General features: G+C 42.5%; 1 protein-coding gene across 9 annotated transcripts in view; it reads right to left on the reverse strand.

Moving 5' to 3' along the window:
• Positions 1 to 2,947: 2,947 nt before the first annotated feature.
• Positions 2,948 to 19,969, reverse strand: part of LOC140525351 (uncharacterized) — a 37,121-nt gene continuing 20,099 nt past the window's right edge. For 5 of the 9 annotated variants that reach the window (XM_072640686.1, XM_072640682.1, XM_072640685.1 and 2 more), the window contains 10 exons: positions 14,909 to 18,615; positions 14,004 to 14,111; positions 13,610 to 13,663; positions 12,970 to 13,104; positions 11,752 to 11,908; positions 9,309 to 9,558; positions 7,166 to 7,263; positions 5,861 to 6,248; positions 3,866 to 4,114; positions 2,948 to 3,184 (listed from right to left, as the gene is read on the reverse strand). In XM_072640686.1, coding sequence (XP_072496787.1) covers positions 3,039 to 3,184; positions 3,866 to 4,114; positions 5,861 to 6,248; positions 7,166 to 7,263; positions 9,309 to 9,558; positions 11,752 to 11,908; positions 12,970 to 13,104; positions 13,610 to 13,663; positions 14,004 to 14,111; positions 14,909 to 18,615 — 5,292 coding nt within the window. In that variant the 3' untranslated portion in view covers positions 2,948 to 3,038. Of the gene's footprint in view, positions 3,185 to 3,865; positions 4,115 to 5,860; positions 6,249 to 7,165; positions 7,264 to 9,308; positions 9,559 to 11,747; positions 11,909 to 12,969; positions 13,105 to 13,609; positions 13,664 to 14,003; positions 14,112 to 14,908; positions 18,616 to 19,969 lie in introns of those variants that run through there. The other 4 variants (XM_072640683.1, XM_072640688.1, XM_072640687.1 and 1 more) reach the window with 4 other exon arrangements.

Consider the following 19,969-nt stretch of genomic DNA (forward strand, 5'->3'; position numbering starts at 1 on the left):
TTTGAAAGGCCAGGGAATTTCATGAGACATGGTGCCATAAGGGTGGCATGCAGAGATGAGACAAGAAAACATGGCAGCTGGATCCAGATAACAATGGGGCTAGCACAGCCAGTAGATACAACCAGAAGGCTGAGAGAGGTCCAAGTACACAGCTCATGATCTTCCCTAGATGTCCACTACCATCACATTAAGAGAAGTCAGCAGAGGATTTCATAATGCCCTCTGGCTTAGTTTGTGGTAATCTTCCCAAGTACTTTCCATGAGTGAGCTGTGGAGTCTCTCTGGTGCCCTGTTTAGGAGATTCAAGCTGAACTGGATCCATTCTCAAAGTTGTAGCCAATGGAGAGTAGGTACCTTGAGTGCTTCAGATCTCATTCAGTTCCTTGTTAAAAAAAAAACAAAAACAAAAAACCCTTCTTATTTTGTTTCAGTAAGTGCCTTTTCCTTCGTATCCATGTGTTATCTGATCTGATCTTGGAGTAGAAAACACCTAAGTGTGGGCTCAGAGCTATAAATCTGAATTATTACCACTCACTGACAGTCTCATGAACCAGAGAAGGGGACCACCGCATCAGGAACAACCCAATCCAAAATGAGCTGTTTTGTGCTTGTACCATAGAAATGGTTAAAGATCTGGACAGAGGCCTCCAGTGAATTAGCTGGATCTACTATGGAAAGTTTGTGGAAGGACAGGGACAAGAATTAAGTTAAGAATGTGCACATTAAAGACACTGTGGGTCCACTGAAGAAATGAGTACTGAAGAGGGTGAGGAATTATAATCAAGCTGTCATATTCCAAGGACAACTCCCCATGCCTTTTTCCCTGGCATTTCCTGCTAAAATATACAGGGAAGAAAAAAAGGATTAAAAAAATTCTACTCTGAGGCCACATGAATGTGCTTTTACACAGACTATTTCCCAGGCCTAAAAATCCTCTTAATCCTGACTGATGCCTTTTAAAATCCCTTTCAAGATTTAGTAGAAGTGCACTTCCTATGGGAAATCTTTCCTGACGTCCCAACTACAGCAGTGCCATGTTACTTTGTATACTTGTATCTACTTGGTATTCACTTATATGTAAGCATGTTGCCCGACCCTTCAGCATAATTAAATCTCCTTGATGGGAAGAAATCCCATTAATAGTCAATCAAAAAGCATTTATTTAATGCTCATAAATGTGAATTGGCTACAGGGCTGGAAAGACCCTATGGTTATTGACGAAGAACTGGAAAGGAATGTAGAAACTGACTAGTCCAAATCCTTTCATTTTACAGATGAGAAAATTGAGACTCATAAAGATTTGCGATTACCCAGAAAGTAAATAGTGAAATGGACTTGTAATCTCCCTACTCTGATTCCGAGTCTGATGTTTTTTGCTGTTTTTGTTTTTCCCCTTTGCACCGCTGTTCTCTTCTCACTTTGTTTTGTGTGCTCAAAGCTCATAGAACCGAAGAGAAAGAATTCTTCCTCCCCATCCGTATTTTAGCATTAATTAGTGTCTGAGTTGAGTTGGGGAGAATTCCAGGCCTTTGATTATGTCTGAGTTCCCCAAAGCCCAATTATTTTTTCTTTCAAAGAACCTGAATTCAAATCTCAGTTCTGCCATTTACTAGGTTTGTGACCTTGGGAAAGTCATTTATTTTCCTCAGTTGGGGGGCAGAGAAAAGGTCTCAGTTTTTGGGGGAGAGCAAGGGCCTCAGTTTCATCCTTTGTGAAATTTTGGGATTTGACTAGATGACCTCTGAAGTCTTTCTACTCTAGATCAAAGATTCTATATAGAATCTCTTTGAAAATTTCTAAATGACAACTGTTTGAATAGTCACACTTACTCTATGATTAAGGTTGATAGACGGCAGGTAGAGGGCACCATAGTGCACAAAGTGCAGGGTCTAGAGTCAGGAAGACTTATTTTTATGAGTTCAAAACTGCCTCAGATATTTACTAACTGTGTGACCCTGGGCAAATGACTTAACCCTGTTTGCCTCAGTCTCCTCATCTGTAAAATAGAAAAGGAAATGGCAAACCACTGCATTATCTCTGCCAAGAAAACGCTACATGGGGTCATGAAAAGTTAGACAAGACTAAAAAACTCCTCAAAAACAAGTTCTCTTGAACATGGCCCAGAACGATCCTTGTTACACTGTGGTGGTCTCAGAGAAGACTTACCTGCTTCTCCAGGGAGGAGGAGTCATTGGGTCCAGTTCTGAGAAGCTATACACTGAGAGAAAAAGAATACAGAGTAAGGGTGTTCCACACCTGTTAGGTTAACTAACTCTCACCTAACAAGGAGACATCCCCTTGTAACAACACTTAACAGTTGGCTTATGTTTACTGTTCTCTCTCTTCTCCCAGAGCATAGGGAGCTACTCAGCTTCTAGGACTGCAATCGATAAAACAATAATCTTATCAGTTTGGAATTTCAAATAAACAAGTTGAATAAATTGATTCCTAGGGATTGGCTCACAGAGAAGTAGGGAGATTGTTAGTGATTCTCTAATTCAATTTCACTCTTTCCAGTCCTGCCCATCTCTTTGTGACCTTTCTTGGGGTTTTCTTGGCAGAGCAGCTGGAGTAGTTTTTCATTTTCTTCTTCAGCTCATTTTACAGATGAGGAAACTGAGGCAAACAGGGTTATATGATTTGCCTAGGGTCACACAGTTTGTAAGTGTTTGGGGTCGTATTTGAACTCATGATGAAGAGTCTTTCTGACTCCAGATCTAACTCTTCATCTACTGAGCCATCAAACTGCCTTATATAAGGGAAAACTGAGGCCTGGAGGGGGGATGATTTGCCCATTGTCCCAGAGGAAGTAGACAGCAGCACTGGTTTTCCAACTCAGGTCCTCTGCCTCCAGCTCCAGGGTGTTTCCCTCTGCCCAAGGATTCCTTCTCCATGTGCCTCATTTACATTTGTGCTTGGCCCAGAAGGATTCTCCAGCTCTCACTAGTGGTTTGAAATAGAGTTTATTTTGGGGTTCTCCTGTCCTAAATGCTGGCAATGAGGAAGCCACACTTCATTGCATCATTCCACTGAGAGTCTCACAAAGCCTGTTCTTTCTCTTGCTGCCGCATCTCTCTCTTGGGCTTCAGCCTAATATTTTCCCAGGAGTCCGGGAGGCAATACTCCCTCAGACTGTCTTTGAAATAGCAGACCTGGATCTCTCTCTTCTGATATTCCACAGCTTCTGAAACAAACAACAAAGACCACATTTGTGAGAATCTGGCCACTCTGGGCCTGGTGGGAATAGGGAACAGGGATGGATGCTTTCCCAGAGCCTCTTTCTGCCATGCACCCAAGAGTGCTCTGGTAACATCAAAAGGCCCAGAGTCTCAGTCTGGGAACAAAGTGGGGGGCCTCATCAGTGTTGAAAGTGACCCACTTCCTCTGGGGCCGAAAGGACTCCATTGAGTCACACATCTGAGCAGCCCTTAGGGACAATACAAGAAGAAAAAAAAAGATGGGAAGAAAGTTTAGCTTGAATGTCTAAGTGAAAAGATGTTTGAACTGCTCCTCTGAGGTTCCAACCATGATCTCATCAGTTTCCACTGCACCCAAGGAGATTAGGAAATTGAAGAAACATGATCCCAATGGAGAAAGAGAACAGAAGACAGAAGGGTGAGGAGAAGGACCAAGGAGGAGGGAGGAGGAGGAGGAGGGCCTGGTCAGTGCCAAGCCACACACAAAAACCAAGTTTTTGGGGGGGTGATGCTAAAGCTTTTCACAAGCATTCCCAGGTTAATGCATCTGGAGTGGTCAGTCAGTCAGTCAACAGCTGACTAACACAAAGCCAAAGCTTTCTTTTCACCCCTTAGATTCCTGTCTTCAAAATGGAGGAAGGGGGTGGGGAGCTTCATGGGCTCTGCACCTGGCACTCCTGGCTGCCTGGGAGGGCTCCAGGTCTGTAGTAATTGCTGGACACAGAGACAGATGATGATATCCCAGGGCACCTGCATTCCAGAAGGTTCCTCCTGCTCTCCCAAGTCCCTGGTCCACCAGTGGCAGTAGGCTTGGCTCAGTAGGTACTCCACCTGGCAGTGGAGCAGGGGGTAGCTGGGATGAGATCCAAAGAGGTGATGGACATACTTGAGGACCAAGGAGCATGCACACTGCCAACCTGGAACACAAGGAGGACTTGGCCAAGAGCAGCTCTGTGTCTGAGGTGAGGTTCCCATAAGCTGGGAAGGAGGCCAACTCCCAGGAGAAAGGGTAGGAGCTAGACTATTGTGGGATAGAATGGAACAGAATGGAATGTAATTCTGGGTTTTCTAAGGAGCAGAGGAGAATATAAGCACCCTGAGGGCAGGGATTACCTCAACTTTGTTTCTGTAACCCTAGAACCTTAGCCCAGTGTTTGGCAAACAGAAGGTCCTTAATAGATGCTTAACAATCAGCTATGTGACTGATTCATTAAATTAACAGTAGGTAAGAACATGCCTTGGAATCAGACCTGAGTTCAATTCTAGCCTTAAGATATTTTTACTGTGTGACCCTGGGCAATTCACCTAACCACTGGCCTGCCTCAGTTTCCTATATGTAGAACGATGATCCTAATTGCCTCTAGCTCCTAGAATTGTGGGGATAAAATGAATTTTACTTTACAGCACTCTCTAAATGCTAAATATCACAACACAAGATGGTTTCTAATGTCTTTCCACTCTAAAAACTCTACAATTCCTTGATTGTGTGATTCTAAAGGCAACCAAAGATCCCATTGAGTTTTTTACCACCACGTCACATTATTGACTCTTCCAAGTTTTCAGGCCCTAGAAAACCACAGATGTTTTTCCACATAAAATGTCTTCTATTTATGACTAGCCCCCAATTCTAATCTTTGAAACTAACAACCAGAAATCAGATTTTTATCATAATAGATCCTAGATTTTGACTCCAGAAGGTCAACTTTTAGATTCCTAAGTCTAACGGAGCTGTATCTTTTGATGGAACCCAACTAGAAAGGATTCAAAACTGTGGTGGTTGACTAGAAAGACAGAAAGTAGAATCAAATATTGTAGTGCAAATTTAATTATATTTTCGGGAAAAAAAAGGAATTATATACAGTTGGTGAGCAAAAGACTCTCCAGTAAATCACCAAGTTCCTACTGACTTTCCAAATTATCTCTATTCCTAGACTAGCTATCCAAAGGGGGCCTTCCATCAAGCTTAGGGTAGGGGTGTACTCCATTCCTTGGGGAACGCAGAGACCCAGGGACATCAGGGTGAGGCCAAGGTTGGGAATGCTACAACATGGAGAGGGAGACAGCGGGGGAGGAGAGGAAAAAGGAAGAACTCTTCCCAGCTGCAGGAGGGAGATAACATGGGAAAATGAGAAGAGCTCAGAAATATGCTCAGAGAACTTCTTGGCTCAGTTATCTACTACCTATGCAAGTTAGTCATCACACCAGGCCTCGGGTTTCCAAACTATAAAATGAAGAAGCTGGATTAGATGGCATCTGGGGTCACTTAAAACTCTAGATCTATGATCCTCTAACAGCTTCCAATTTTAACTAATGAGCCTATCTAATTAGTGGATAAGCTTTGTTTTTTTCCCCCTAAATTATCAAAGTACTAAAAATGGAGTCATCCCCTAGAAATTCAGCACCAAGGCCAGCATCTGATTATACTACCCTAGGTATTTCTCTTTGTTTCTTCAGGCTCATTGTCACCAGCTTCTGTTAATTTAGACTCACAACAACTAAATATCTCACCAGTGACTACTAAGAAATGTGGGCAAGCCCATTAAAAAGAAAGAGCAGGAAAAGAAACCAACCATCAATTAACAGCTACTCCCTCTTTTGCCAACTTGACAGTCTTAAAATTTGGTTCTAATTATAAATATGCCAGAAACACATAAACTACTTACTGATCTTCTGGGGCAAGATGATTGTGGGGAGCTGAAGGGATAGAGTGATGCTCCGGAGCCATTCCAGGTAATCTGGCATGCTCCCCTGGGCTTGAAGGCATCTTTGGTTATTTAGCCGGAAAAACTCTGGGGCCAGCCCCGATGGGCCACAGAGCTGTTTGGCAGACATGACCCCTGCCAGGAACTGAATCACACTGTTGTATAATTCCAAGATCACCCCCGGGTCCTGCGAGGGCAAGCCAGCTAGCTGCCTGTCCTTCTGGTCCCTGGAAAGCCGCTCTCCAAATTCACAGTTGATACCCTTCTCCACGAAACGAGTAAAGGTTTCACAGCAGAGTTCAGCAGCTGGAGGAGAATAGCAGACCAGCCATCTCACTGCCTTCTGTACCTAGAGGGGCAAACACCAAGCAATGGTAGAAAAAGTCCACTTAGCTTTGAGACAGACACAGAAGGAAGCTCAGAAGTCACCTTGTCCAACCTGCACCCGAGCAAGAATCACCCTATCTATACTCAACTAGTGGTCAATGAGCCTTTGTCAAGAAGCACCCATGATCTCTCAAGGCAGGCCATTTTACTATGGAAGAGTTGTCATTTCAGCAGATTTTCTTCCTGACATGCAGGCAGCTGGATGGGGCAGTGTCCAGAGAGTTGGGCCTGGAGTCAGGGAGAACTGAGTTCAAATTCAGTCTCAGACACTAATTAGTGTGCTATCCTAGGCAAGTCACTTAACCCGTTTGCCTTAGTTTCCTCATGTGTAAAATGGGGATAATATTACAGCACTCATCCTCCAGGGTTGTTGTAAGGATCAAATGAAATCACAATTTTAAAGCACGTAGTCCAGTGCCTGGCACAAAGTATGTGTCATATAAATGTTGTTGTTGACGATAATGATAATGATGTTATTAAATTAACATTTACATTCTGCAACCACCCTTCATAGCTCCTAATTCTACAGTCTGGGAACTATGCAGAATCTAATTCCTCTTCCATCTAACAGTCTTTCAAACAATAGAAAACTATCACGTCTTCCCCCTCCCTCCAAATTGTCTCTTGCTTACAAATGGGGCTTCTGCCACCATAGACTGGAATTGTCATATGTACATGACTAGTCTCAAGTCTCTTGTGCTGGGGTTATGAAATAAAAAATGATGAAAACAGTCCTCAGGCCCCTCTTGACTTGCAAATGTCTCTGAGACAGGGTTTCAGCATTTGGTATTCTTTTTTGGGCTTTCTTAGTTTCTGTTCATAAGAGGGTCCCACAACCCAAGGGGCCATAAAACATAGACTCAGCAATTCTTACTTTACCTGGTTGGACCCTTCCAAATCTTGAATGTAGCATGGGATCCTGAGAATGGTGAAGTAGGAGATGAGATGACTGGTAATCAAGTCTCTTAGTCTCAGACCTTCAAGAGAAACAGATACCAGGGAGCATTTGTGCCTGCTCTGCTCCACTCAGATGCCCAGACAGAGCGTCCTTTCAGGTTTGCCAAAGTCCTCAAGGATCCATGATGGCATTGCTAGGGAATCTCCTGCCAACCAAGACTGAAGATCTCAACCCATCCATTCATTCACATATAATCTACAGTTTGAGAGAGCATCCTGAGACTTAGAAGAGCTCACAGAGTGGGCATGTGTCAGAGGCAGGACTGATGCTCAAAGCTCCCTGACCCCCAGACCTATACTATCTATCTAGCCCATAGACCAGACCATGCTGTCTCCTTACACAACCTTACTTCTCTTTCCTTTTCAGCTGGATCTCAGATGTCATTGGTGCAGGGAAATCAAAGTGTAGCAATGTACACTTGTGTACATTGACAACTCAACTCTAACTTGTTGTCTTAGAGTGTAGTCTGGAGACACTGAGAGATTAAGACAATTGACTGAGATCATGGAGCCAGTATATGTCAAAGACCAATTTGAATCAAACTCTTTGTTTCCAAACCCAGAGCTGTCCATTGTACCAAAGCCCCTGTCTAGCCATTACATTTGGGGATAGACGGGAGGGGATAGAAAGAAGAGAAAAGAAGGGAAAGGCAGAACAGGGGAAGGAAGAGAATGACAGGGAAGGGGAGGGGAGGATGGGAAGGGCAAGGAATGAATAAGGGAAAGGGTCGAGGGGCAGAGCCAAGGTGGTGGAATAGAAAGACACACATACGCTAGCTCCGAACCCACAGCCCATAAAATATCTGTAAAGAAGAACTCCCAACAAATTCTGGAGCAGCAGAAGCCACAGAACAACGGAGCAGACGAGATTTCTGTTCCAGAGAGCCCTGAAAACCTCTCACAAAAAGTCCTTTGCACTGCAGGCCCGGAGCCGAGCCCAGCCCTGCCTTGGCTGTGTGGCACCAAAAGGAGCAGATCCGAGCAGGCTTCAGGGACAGAATCTCCAGTGGCCGCGCAGGTCCCTCCACCCACTGGCCCCAAAGGTTGGTGAGAGGGTCTTCTCGGCTTGCCGAGAGGGGAATGGGGTCCCCCCATAACTCAGGCCCCCTCGGGAGGCAGCAGCAGAGGCAGCAACAGACCAGGCTCCCCAAGCAGGCAGGAGCCTGGATCCATTGTTGAAAGTCTCCACATAAACCCCCTGAGGGAACTGAGCCCATGAGGCGGCCCTGCCCCTACCTGAGCACCTGAACTTAATCTCACACTGAATAGCAGCCCCTCCCCCGCCAAAAGCCCTGAGGTTGGGAAACAGCATTTGAATCTCAGACCCCAAGCTCTGGCTGGGCAGATCTGGAGGCAAAGTGGGTGTGAAGAGAATACTCAGAAGTCAAGTCACTGGCTGGGAAAATGCCCAGAAAAGGGAAAAAAAATAAGACCATAGAAGGTTACTTTCTTGGTGAACAGGTATTTCCTCCCTTCCTTTCTGATGAGGAAGAACAATGCTTACCATCAGGGAAAGACATGGCAGTCAAGGCTTCTGTATCCCAAGCCACCCAATGGGCTCAGGCCATGGAAGAGCTCAAAAAGGATTTTGAAAATCAGGTTAGAGAGGTGGAGGAAAAAATGGGAAGAGAAATGAGAGAGATGAAAGAAAAGCATGAAAAGCAGGTCCGCATCCTGCTAAAGGAGACCCCCCAAAAATGCTGAAGAAAATAACACCTTGAAAAATAGGCTAACTCAACTGGCAAAAGAGGTTCAAAAAGCCAATGAGGAGAAGAATGGTTTAAAAAGCAGAATTAGCCAAATGGAAAAGGAGGTTCAAAAGCTCACTGAAGAAAATAGTTCTTTCAAAATTAGAATGGAACAGATGGAGGCCAATGACTTTATGAGAAACCAAGAAATCACAAAACAAAACCAAAAGAATGAAAAAATGGAAGATAATGTGAAATATCTCATTGGAAGAATAAGGGAAAGGGCAGGGCAAGATTCCATTTGATCTACCTAGCCCCATGGGTGACATGCAGCATCACCTTGCAGGAATTTACCCAGGGTTACTCAAGTGACTCACCTGCCTTGGCTTCCTCTTCTCCAACAGTCTCACTGTCAGCAGGGACAAGGATCACCAGGGGCACCAAGGGCTGGGGTGGTTTTGCCCTCAGCAGCTGGGACAATCGCAGGCGAGCCAAATGCCAGTAACTGTCTTGGCAAACTCCTCTTCTCCTTGTTGGCAAGAGGAGGATGAGGCCATTGAGGGCAAAGAGACTGTCCTGGGTCTGAGCCTTGTGAAGTTGTTCTTTGGCACAGACTCCATGCAAAGCCTGGGCAAGAGCAACAGATGGAAGGGAAGGTTAGGTCTATTATAAGGGCTGCAAGACTGCCTCAGGACATCAACAAGCCACAATGGGCTTGGGGTGGGCACCTCTTTTACCAGTGAGAATAGGTATCCCTCACTCACCTCATTAATAATCAAACACTTATCATGTGCTTACTGTAGACTGGCTTCCCGCAGATAACTTGGTGGTGAGCTTGAAACTGAGCTAAACTGGTTCTGGAAATATGCACAGGTTATCACCAGGATCCCGTGTAACACTTCTCCAGCTCCATAGAGACTATCAGAGCCTATACCCCACTGAGAGCAATGCAGAGAGGCCAGGATCACTGGCACACCCTGGTCTTGGACAGGTCAGACAGCAGTCAGTCCAAGCCATCATTGGTCTGGTCCATTATCCTAAGCTTAGAGGCTCCAAGTAATACAGTAGGCTTTTCCTCCGGGAGGGCATCTGCCCATGCTGGGAAGGGAGGACCAGGTGATAAGAGGCCACAAAGTATGCTATTAGGAAGCTGTTGCTGGTAAACTAAATTATATAATCTTTGGAACAAATAGTTTGTGGGTATGCCTTTACATATGCACACACATATATAAATCCATACATACGTATACATGGGCACATAGGTACACAAATACATTAACATTTATAGAAACTATTTACCAAAAGAATACCAATGGAAATGTATATGTATACTTAGATTGGCTTTATAATGTTAAATTTTATGTTAATTTTAAAAATCATCGCCTTTTTAAGGTCTTGAAAGAACTCTTTCTCTCTTTGTCTCTATATGTCTCTGTGTCTCTTTCTCTATCTCTGTCTCTTCCAGTTTTATGAAACTTGGTCTCTTGGGGCTCCTTTAGTCTCTGGTAGTTGGAAGGCACTACCAAAACCAAAAACTGCTTTGGTATTTTCCCTAAGCTCTTTTGGTCTCTTTCTATTAATTTGAGAGCCAGTGTCTGTAGAGTTGACCTCAAGGGCAGGAAGATGAGCATTCAAGTCCTGCTTTTGACATACATTGAGTATGATATGGGTCAAGTCTTAACCTCTCTGTGCCTGAGGTGACTCTTGAAGATAACAGAGAAGGTGGCTACCTGCATTGGCAGAGGGAGTTTCTTCACCTTGGAGTTAGCTACAGAAACTAAATCAGAACTCTAGTCTCTATGGCCTATCCTCCACTATTATCAAGGCATGGAGAGGATCCTGGGTTCAAGAAGGTCTTGCTAGTGGAGTATAAACCCTGACATGTCCCACCAAGCTTGACAGGCCTTGTGCCCAGGTGAGGTATATAGTTCATTGTCTGAGGACCAGGTTTCCTAAGTTTGGAAACAATTACTCTCCAGGCTGACCATTTTTGACCAACAATTCATCTAAGTCGTAGCAAGATTTTCATGAAAGGATGCAAAAACCAGTGTTAATTGTTTTGGTCTCCTGTTCCTTTTTCTTCACTAATGCTCCTTCCCTTGAGCCATCTTGAGCTGCCAGAGAAGAATATGCAACTGTAAGAGCAGGAGAAAGAGAGTTCAGAAATGGATGAAACTGGTCAAGTCAAAAAAGCAGATGAAGACTGGCTAATCTCCTTGGGAGCCTCAGGCACACAGAACATTGAAACTGAAAGAGACTTTAGGGATAAAAAGATCCAAAGTACTTATTTTTAAATTGGGTAGACTGAAGAACATACATGGATAACAGGCTGATCAATGTAGAATTGGAAGGTACTTTAAGAAATCATCTCAAACAACCCCCTCATTTCACATATGAGAAAACTGAGGCTGTCTGGTTTTCCCAAAGTGATTCAGAAACAGATGGCAATGCTGGCCTTTGAACCCAGGGACCCAGACTTTAGACACAGTCCTTCCAAAGACACATGATGACTTGGAGGCACTGTGGTACAAGGGAATGAACACAGGAGACAGAGTCAGATGACCTAGTTTAAATGACTCTAACTCTTATTCCCTGGGTAACCCGAGGCAGGTCACTCCCTTATTCTGGGTCTCAGTTTCTTCTCAGATGAAGAGACTGGCCCAGTTCCAACATGGAATTGCTGTGTATAAAGTCCAAATCTTCCTGCTCCAGCCTTTGTGTCCTTCCCATCATGCCACACCCCTCTCTGATCACCTGTTCCCTGGGTTTTGTTTTCACTGCCACTTGGCCCCCAGCAAGGGACGGGGGTAACTTACCTACCTTGACGCATACGTTAATATCCACAGCCAGACTCCATTTTTGCCTTTGGGATTTCAAGGTGCATAAGGTCTCCACTCTGTTATTAGAACATCTTGCTCCATTCTGTGGTGGGGCTTTGGCTCCCATGAATTTGGTTCTCAACCAGTCCATTAACACTCTATGGGGGAAAAAAACACCAAGAGGCATTAGTTTATTGACAAAGGTCTTTGGTCAACTTTTTAGAATTCTTGCCCTTTGAATCACAAAGGTTCCTGGAAATATTGGACTGGAAAATTTAGATCTAGAAAGTTGGAGAGATGACATCAAGACTTGATATCTTTCTTTCATCAGAGGAAGTGTGGTATAGGAAAAAGAGCTTCAAATTTGGATTTAGAGGAGCTGAGTGCAAATCTTTGCAGAGATTTGCCACTGTATAACCATAAGTAAGTCATTTAGCTTCCCTGGTTCTCAGTTTTCCTAATTGTAAAAAGAGGAATTTGAATTTGATGGCCTCTAAGATCCCTTTCAAGAGTCTATGAATCTCCTGTGGCCTCAGTTCACCCATCTGTAAAATGAAAGGGTTGGATTAGTCTCTGTTCTCTTTAAACTTTCACAATTCTGTGAGTCTGTGGAAAAGGCTTTGGATACCATGTAAACCTGAAGAGAAAACAGGGTGCAATGTTAATTGAGGTACTGACTGCATTTGTATATGAAAGTTAACAACCTCCTTCCAAAGTGGTTGACCACCTGCCAAGCCCCTTCCCTACAGCAACCCTAGGAAGAGCTCTGACCAAATATCATTGTGCTCATTTTACAGATGAGACAACTGAGGGCTCTTTCAATAAAGCAAAGTAACTTGTCCAAGATCACACAACTAGTTAAGTGTTAGAGTCAGGATTAGAATCAGAGTCTTAGTCAACAAGTAATGATTAAGAATATTACTCCAAATCCAAGAGGCTGTGCTAGGCACTGAGGATACATCAGACAGGACCTGCCCTCAAGGAACATGCAATGCCAAGTCTAATACAGTTTCTACTGTATCCCCTGCCTCTAACAGTGCACATACATGAAGGAGGGTAGCCCAGACCCTTGCCCCCAAGGCTTCAACTTGGGGGGGGGGGCGGTTCTCTATAGAGAGAACTGCAAATATCATTGAAGCCATTGGAATGTGACAACTTACACTTCATGTCACAGACAAATCCTGAATGTCCCCAAGAGCTGAGGTCGAGTCCAACTCACCTAGTTGGACTATAAGCAAAGCAGGTGTCATAGCCTGGCAGGATCAGTAGCACCTTCCAGAAGATCTCCCGCCTGGGCAGTAGGTGGCATTCAACCACCAAGGAGTGTAAATCCAAGGGTGCCCAAGCAGCCATGCTGGCAAAAGACAAAGCATGAGATATAAGAGGGAAGGTGGCACAATTGTCTCAATTTTTCATACAACTTTCAAACAAACAGAGCGACATTTCCCATTCTAGAAAAATTTCCCAGGGTTGATAGGAAGTTAATGCTGAACTTATTATGGATTTTAAAAGGAAAGTAAACTGGACATGATAGAGATCTACCACAGCATGCACAATCTTCCTTTTCTGCCATATAGCAAATACGCAAATGACCATTTTCTATAGTGTTTAAGTACAGGTTTCTAAAAAATGGTTTTTTTAAGAAAAATATTCATAGAATCATAGATTTAGAGCTGGCAAGGACCTTAAAGGTCACTGATTTCAACTCCCTCATTTTACAGATGAGGAAACTGAGGTATAGGGAATTAAATTACTTGCCCAAGCCAGTAAGTGTCTGAAGATGAATCTTAACCTGCCTCTGAGTTCAGCACTCTCCCCTCAATGCCACCTCATGCATCATTAGACAATTCACTATTTACCATACGGACTCTTGGAGTTCCCATGGAAGACTTTCCTTCTTCCACCTTGATAATCTGAAATAGAGAGGCAGCACTGGATTACAATATCACATGTAAAATGCCTTCCCCTCCTCCATACTCCTTCCTGCCTGCAGATTTTTGTTAAAGATGCAAGTACTGGTACTTAGTATCATAGGATCAGATTTAAGGCTGATTGAATCAGGTCCTTGGATGTTACATGACTTTTTCAAGGTCACACAGGTTAGCAAGTAGAAGAACCAAGATTTAATCCCAGGCCTTTGGAATCCATTCATACTGTGTTATTTCGCCTCTTGTTAATTTCTTTTTAGTAAGACCCTGCTAGTAAAGCTCGTAGGATCATAGACATGGATTCATCAGTCGTCTGATGACTCACCTCATCCACCGCTGGCTTGCTTCCCCTTGGGCATGTTCATTGTGCGGACCATTCTCTGAACCTGCCGTAACTGTAGGGGGTGGTTCTTCTGTTGCATTGGCCAACTCACTATAAGAAATGAGGGCAGAGTCAGTCACTGAATATATAACCCTCATTGCCATGGCATCAAGAATATACATCTCCAGATGTGACATTTCACAACTCAGGAAAATAAAAATACCCAACCAAAATGCCTCTTGGATTGGCTCAATACCAACTCCCCTACCCAATCCCATTCCACGGATGCTAGGTAGCATCTAGACCTGGAGTCAAGAAAATCTGAATTTAAATCCCGCTTGAAGCACACTGTAGTTATGTGACCCTAAATAAATCATTAATCTAACCAGCCTTAGTTTTTTTCATCTGTAAAATGGGGCTAATAATCACCCCTATCTCACAGGGTTGCTGTGCAAACTTTAAAGTGTTGTATCATGCTATATATACATAGATAGCTATAATATATCACAAAAGGCACGAGTTGAAGGGAATGAAGGAAGGTTGAGTGGAGGCTACTTGTGCTCCTCCCAAGTGAGAACTATGCTGCAAGCATAGAATATATTATAAGGGATATTTGGACAAAGTGTGTGTGAATAGGAGAGAGTTAAGAATGCTCACTGCCAAGGACTAGAATCTTCTCCTTTTCTGTCTCTTTCTTAACAACTTAAAGTTAAAGACACTTGCGTGTTGATAACTGGTCATTCCATTGTTTATAATGTTTGCTTTGGGACACCCCATTACTGCTTTCAGCTAAAACAGTTCAAATAGCCTCATAGTCTATACTTCTCAGAGGGAAATCTAGATGTTAAATAACTTTCATTTTTATCAATTGCAACTATTGTCATTGGGGATTCTGGGTCTGTTTTTACCGGCTATGTGAAGCTGAAGGGTCTTCCTCCTTGTTCTCACTTCCCCAGGCAGCAAGCTCCTCTTTATTCCAGCTGTCATCCCCTCCCTGGTCTTCTCCTCCACTTCTGGTCAGTAGTTCCTGAGTACTGGTGGTGAGACTTTCCTGTCCACCTTTTCCTCTCTGGGCTTCTCCATTTGATGCGCTCTCTTTTACTTCCTGCATTGCTACATCTTCTTGTGTTTTTCCTCTTTGTCTCTCACCGATGTCTGCTGGCCCTTTCTCTACTCTATCTCCAGAGCCTTCTTGCCAGCAGCCTCCTTCCTCGTCCAGTGTTGCCCCCCTTACCCTGTTGTTTTGTTCTAGTCTTTGGGCAGTTCCATCTTCTCTTGTCCCATATTTCTGTTCCTCCCCAGAGCTTCCCTGACTTTCCTGTCTTTCTAGTTGTCCTTGGATTTCACTTCCACAGATTATTCCTTCTTGACCAGCACTGACTTCCAGTTTCTCCCCATTGTCATTCTTTTTCCAATCTCCTTCCACTTCTCTATGTGTTTCTTCTCTTCTTTCCTTCCTTCTCTCATTTCCTATTTCTTCTTCTTTGTGGTACTTTATATTCAATAAGCTTTCCCCCTCTTTCTCTATTGTGCTTTCCTGTTCTAAACCACCTTCTTTTCCTTTCATTTCTTCTCTGTTTCCCCAAAGGTGTTTTAGGCTTTCTGGATTCTCATTTACCCAGTCTTCTCCTTCTAGTTCTCCTCTGTATAATTTTTCCCAACTCTTCCTTACTAGTTCTTTTGCACATGGACTTTCGTTCCCTCTTCTCCAGTCTCTTTCCCAATCAGATTCTGCTGCATCTCTTGTGTCACTCATTCCCTTATCCACACTCAGGGCTCCTCCATCTTCTTCTTCCAGCCTTTTTCCAATATCTCCTTCCAAGTATTCTTCTTTCTGGTTTTTGTTGTTTTCTCTTGCTTCACACCTTCCAAACTCTATTTCTTGATCCTCTCCCTTGGGTTGTTCTTCCTGTCTTCCTTCACAGTGCTTGCTCCCAATTACTCTTTTAACTTCTCCACACTCTGCATCCCACTTTTGTATATTCTGGCTCCTCTTGCCTTTTTCGTGATCTCTTAGGTCCTGTTCCTGATCATCCAGCTCTTGGACATTGCCATGCATCTCTTCTAAGATTGCTTCCCATTGCCCTTTGGAGTCTCCATTGACTCCCCTTCCTTGATCTTTTTCTTTTAGCTCCAAAGTAGTTTGCACTTCTTGAGTTTGCCTTTCCTCTTCTCTTGGACTTTCTCTGGATTCCTTTCCCCATCCTTTGCCCCTGAACTTGTCATCTCTATTTCTTTGCGCTTCATGTTCATTTTCCCAGTCTTCTTCATTTGGTTCATATCCATGATCGCTTCTCTGGTCTTTTTTACATCTTACTTCTTTGTCCAATCCTTCTTGAACTCCAGTTCCCAACATCTTTCCATATTTTCTTTTCCCTACTTCTCTATACCTTCCTTTGTCTTTCCCCTGCTTTTGTTTTTGCTTATTTCCCCCCTGATCCACTGTAGCATTTCTCCTGCACTCTGTTCTCTGACATGTTTCATTGTTTACCTGCTGGAGACTTTTCCCACATTCTTTTTCCCTGTCTGATACCTTTACATCATATTTCTCTTCCTCATGGTGTTCTCTTCTGTCTTTTCTCTTCACCCTTTGTTCTTCCCGTCTTCCTCTGCCTCTGTCTTCAGGTTCTTCTTGGTTTTCTCTCTTCCATATATTTAGATATTTTAATGGTATTCTTTTTAGATCCAGCAGTTTTTTTGTACATCCACCTTCTTTTTCTCCTTTGTCTTTTCCTATCCATTCTTGTTCCTCTACTTTTTCTCTGTTTCTTCTGTTGTGTTCTACTTTTTCTCTTCTGTATTTTCTTTCCCATTCATCTGCTATTACTTCTCCTTCTCTGCCTGGATATTTCTTTTTAACTTTTTCCCCATCCCAATCTTCATCTGTGTATGATTTTTCACTTAATTCTTGTTCATTTTTTCTTTCCTGTTCATTATAGTCTCTTTCTCTGGGTGACTCACCCCATTTTCTTCTTATTTTATTGTTCTGGTCTTTCTGATATTCTCTTTCCCATAATTTCTCACTGAGATAACTATCCCATCTTTCATTATATTTTATTTCTAAGCTGTCATCTACCAGTTCTCCATCTTCAATTCCCCTTTCTTTTCCAGAGTTGTTTCCCTGTACTTCTCTTTTCTGTCTTTTTGTATCTTTTTTCCCTTGTTCATGGCTCCTTTCATATCTTACTTTCCTGTTTTTCCTTTCTAATCTCCACTTGTCTTCATCCAGCCTTTTTAAGTATTCCTTTCCTAAGGTTGCTTCTTTCGATCGTTGAACATCATACTGCTCCTGACTTTCTCTTGAGAGATTTTGTTTCTCTGATTTTACCCTTTCTTCAATCAAACATTTCTTTTCTCTCCCCCAAATGTTCAGGTGTTTATAGTTTCCTCTTTCCGGTTTTCTTATTTCTTTCTTTTCACATTCATTTTTTCCATTTTCTTCTCCATCTTTTCTATTCCAGTACTGCTCCTGATCATCTTCTCTGTTTTCTCCTCTAACGTATCTTTCCTCCTTTCTTTCTCTAATGTTTGGTTTCCAGGTTTTTCTTTCCCTCTTTTCTCCACCTTTTTCTACTCCACATTGCCAATCTCCTCTCCTATCTTTTCTTTCTGGTTTTTCTCTATATTCTCTTTCCCAGTTTTCATTTTTCTTCCCTTCTCCATATTTCTTTGTCATATATTGAGCATTCTGGTCTCCTTTTTTGTAACTATGTCCCCTCTCATTTCCTTCTTTTCTGGTTTTTCTACCTTCATGCCCTCTTTCCCAATTGACTTCCTTTTCTCCATACCTTTCTTTATAATATTTGTGCTCCCTATCCCTGCTGTTTTTTCTTTTCTGGTCTTGTCTTTCTAGTTTTTCTTTTTCTTCTTCTATGTCCTTTTGCTTTCTTTTTCCTTTTTCTAATTCCCTATAATTCCACCACCATTTAACTACCTCCTCTTTAACTGCTTCTTTTCTTTCCCAAATCTTATCTCTAGATCCTACTTCTTGCATTCCTCTCTGTGTTCTTCCCTGTTCTCTTGGAGATCGTCTCTCACAACTGTTTTCTTTCTCCTCGTCTTGATTTAGTTGCCCATATTCTCGGGGGCTTTCTCTTCTTTCTTGATGTCTTCTAGTTTTCCTCCCCTGGTTTTGTGTTGTAATTTTTCTCTGGTCAGGTATTTCCAATTCTTCCTCATAGCCTCGCCCTCTCTTTCTTCCTCCTTTCATCTCCCTAGTATGTCTTCTCAGGCATATTCTGCCTTCTGGTGCCTCATTTGCCACTTCCCATATTTTCTCATAATGTTCTCTATTCCAGATTCTTCCTTCTTTTTCCTTTCCCTGTTCTCGTTTCCTGTTGTCTTGGACATGGCCACTCCCATATTTCATTCTTGCATCATATTTATCACATTCATTTCTGCCTTCTTTTCCTTGATCTTTTCTTACTTCTCCCTTTTGTCCTTTCCATCTCTCCCTATGTTCTCTTTCCCATTTTGGCATTTCAAACCATCTGCCATCATCCTCTTTCTTCCTTTTATCATCTTCTCCTTTCCAACCAAGTTCCTTTTGGCCTCTCTTTTCTGTTTTCCATGCTTCATTTTGTAGAATGTTTTCCTTTACCTTTTCATTTTGACCCTGTAACCAACATTTTAGAGAAATGAGTGAGAATGAGAGCTTAATATTAGTTTAAGCAAACACGCTTATCACAAAAAAAAGGCTTCATTTCAATTTAATTTCATTGTGTAGTTATCCTTTATTACAAAGGGAGTCAGTTTGGGACAAGTAAAAAAGCACTGACCTTGAAGTGAGATTGAAATCAAATATAAATTCCCTGCTTGACTTTATAAGCTGGCCCCATCCTATCTTATGATCCTCATTAACCACTAGTCCCCTTCTCATACCCTATGGTCTAACTGAACTATTCTTTACTCTTTTCCTTATATATCTTCTGTCTCCATGCCTTTGCACTGGCTGTCCCCTATGCTTGGAATAGCATATGCTTTGAGCTGCATTTAGACTCCCATCAGTTCTTTCTCTGGAGGTGGATAACATTGTTAATATAAGTCCTTTGGGATTGTCTTGGATCATTGTATTGCTGAGAAAAGCTAAGTCATTCTCAGTTGATTGTCATACAGTATTACTGTTACTGTATACAATGTTCTCCTGGTTCTGCTCACTTCATTTTGCATCAGTTCATGTAAGTCTTTCCAAGTTTTTCTGAAGTCAGCTCATCATTTCTTATAGAGTTACAGTAACATTTCATTACAGTCATATACCACAACTTGATCAACCATTCCCCAACTGATGGGGATCCTCTCAGTTTCTAATTTTTTGCTACTACAAGAAGAGCTTCTATAAATAATTTTTGTACAAATAGGTCCTTTCCCTCCCCCCATTTTAAATCTCTTTGGGATACAGACCTAGTTAGGGTACTGTATCAGTGAGTATGCATACTTTCATAGCTCTCTGGGCTATAAATGAATGATTGAATCAGTTCACAACTCCACCACCAATGCATTAATGTCCCAGTTTTCCCACATCCCTTCCAACATTTATCATTTTTCCTTTCTGTCACATTAGCCAATCTTATAGGTATGAGGTGGTACCTCAGAGTTATTTTCATTTGCATTTCAATGAGCTGCATTTTTCTGATGACAAGGACTTGGAAATCAAAGGGATGCCCATCAATTGGAGAATGAATGAATAAGTTGTAGTATACAATTGCAATGGAATGCTACTGTTCTATAAGAAATGACAAGTAGAAGGGATTTAGAAAAACTTGAGAAGACATATAAACTGATGCAAAGTAAAGTGAGGAGAACCAAGAAAATGTTGCATATAATAATAGCAATATTGTAGGGATGATCAACCAGGAAAGATAGCTACTTTGATCAAGATAATGATCTAAGACAATTCCAAAGTACCCATGATGAAAGATGCTATCTATTTCTCGAGGGAGAGAACTGGTGAACTCTAAACGCAGACTGGA

Source organism: Notamacropus eugenii, chromosome 2 (genome assembly GCF_028372415.1).
Source record: "Notamacropus eugenii isolate mMacEug1 chromosome 2, mMacEug1.pri_v2, whole genome shotgun sequence".
NCBI classification, from domain to species: Eukaryota; Metazoa; Chordata; class Mammalia; order Diprotodontia; family Macropodidae; genus Notamacropus; species Notamacropus eugenii.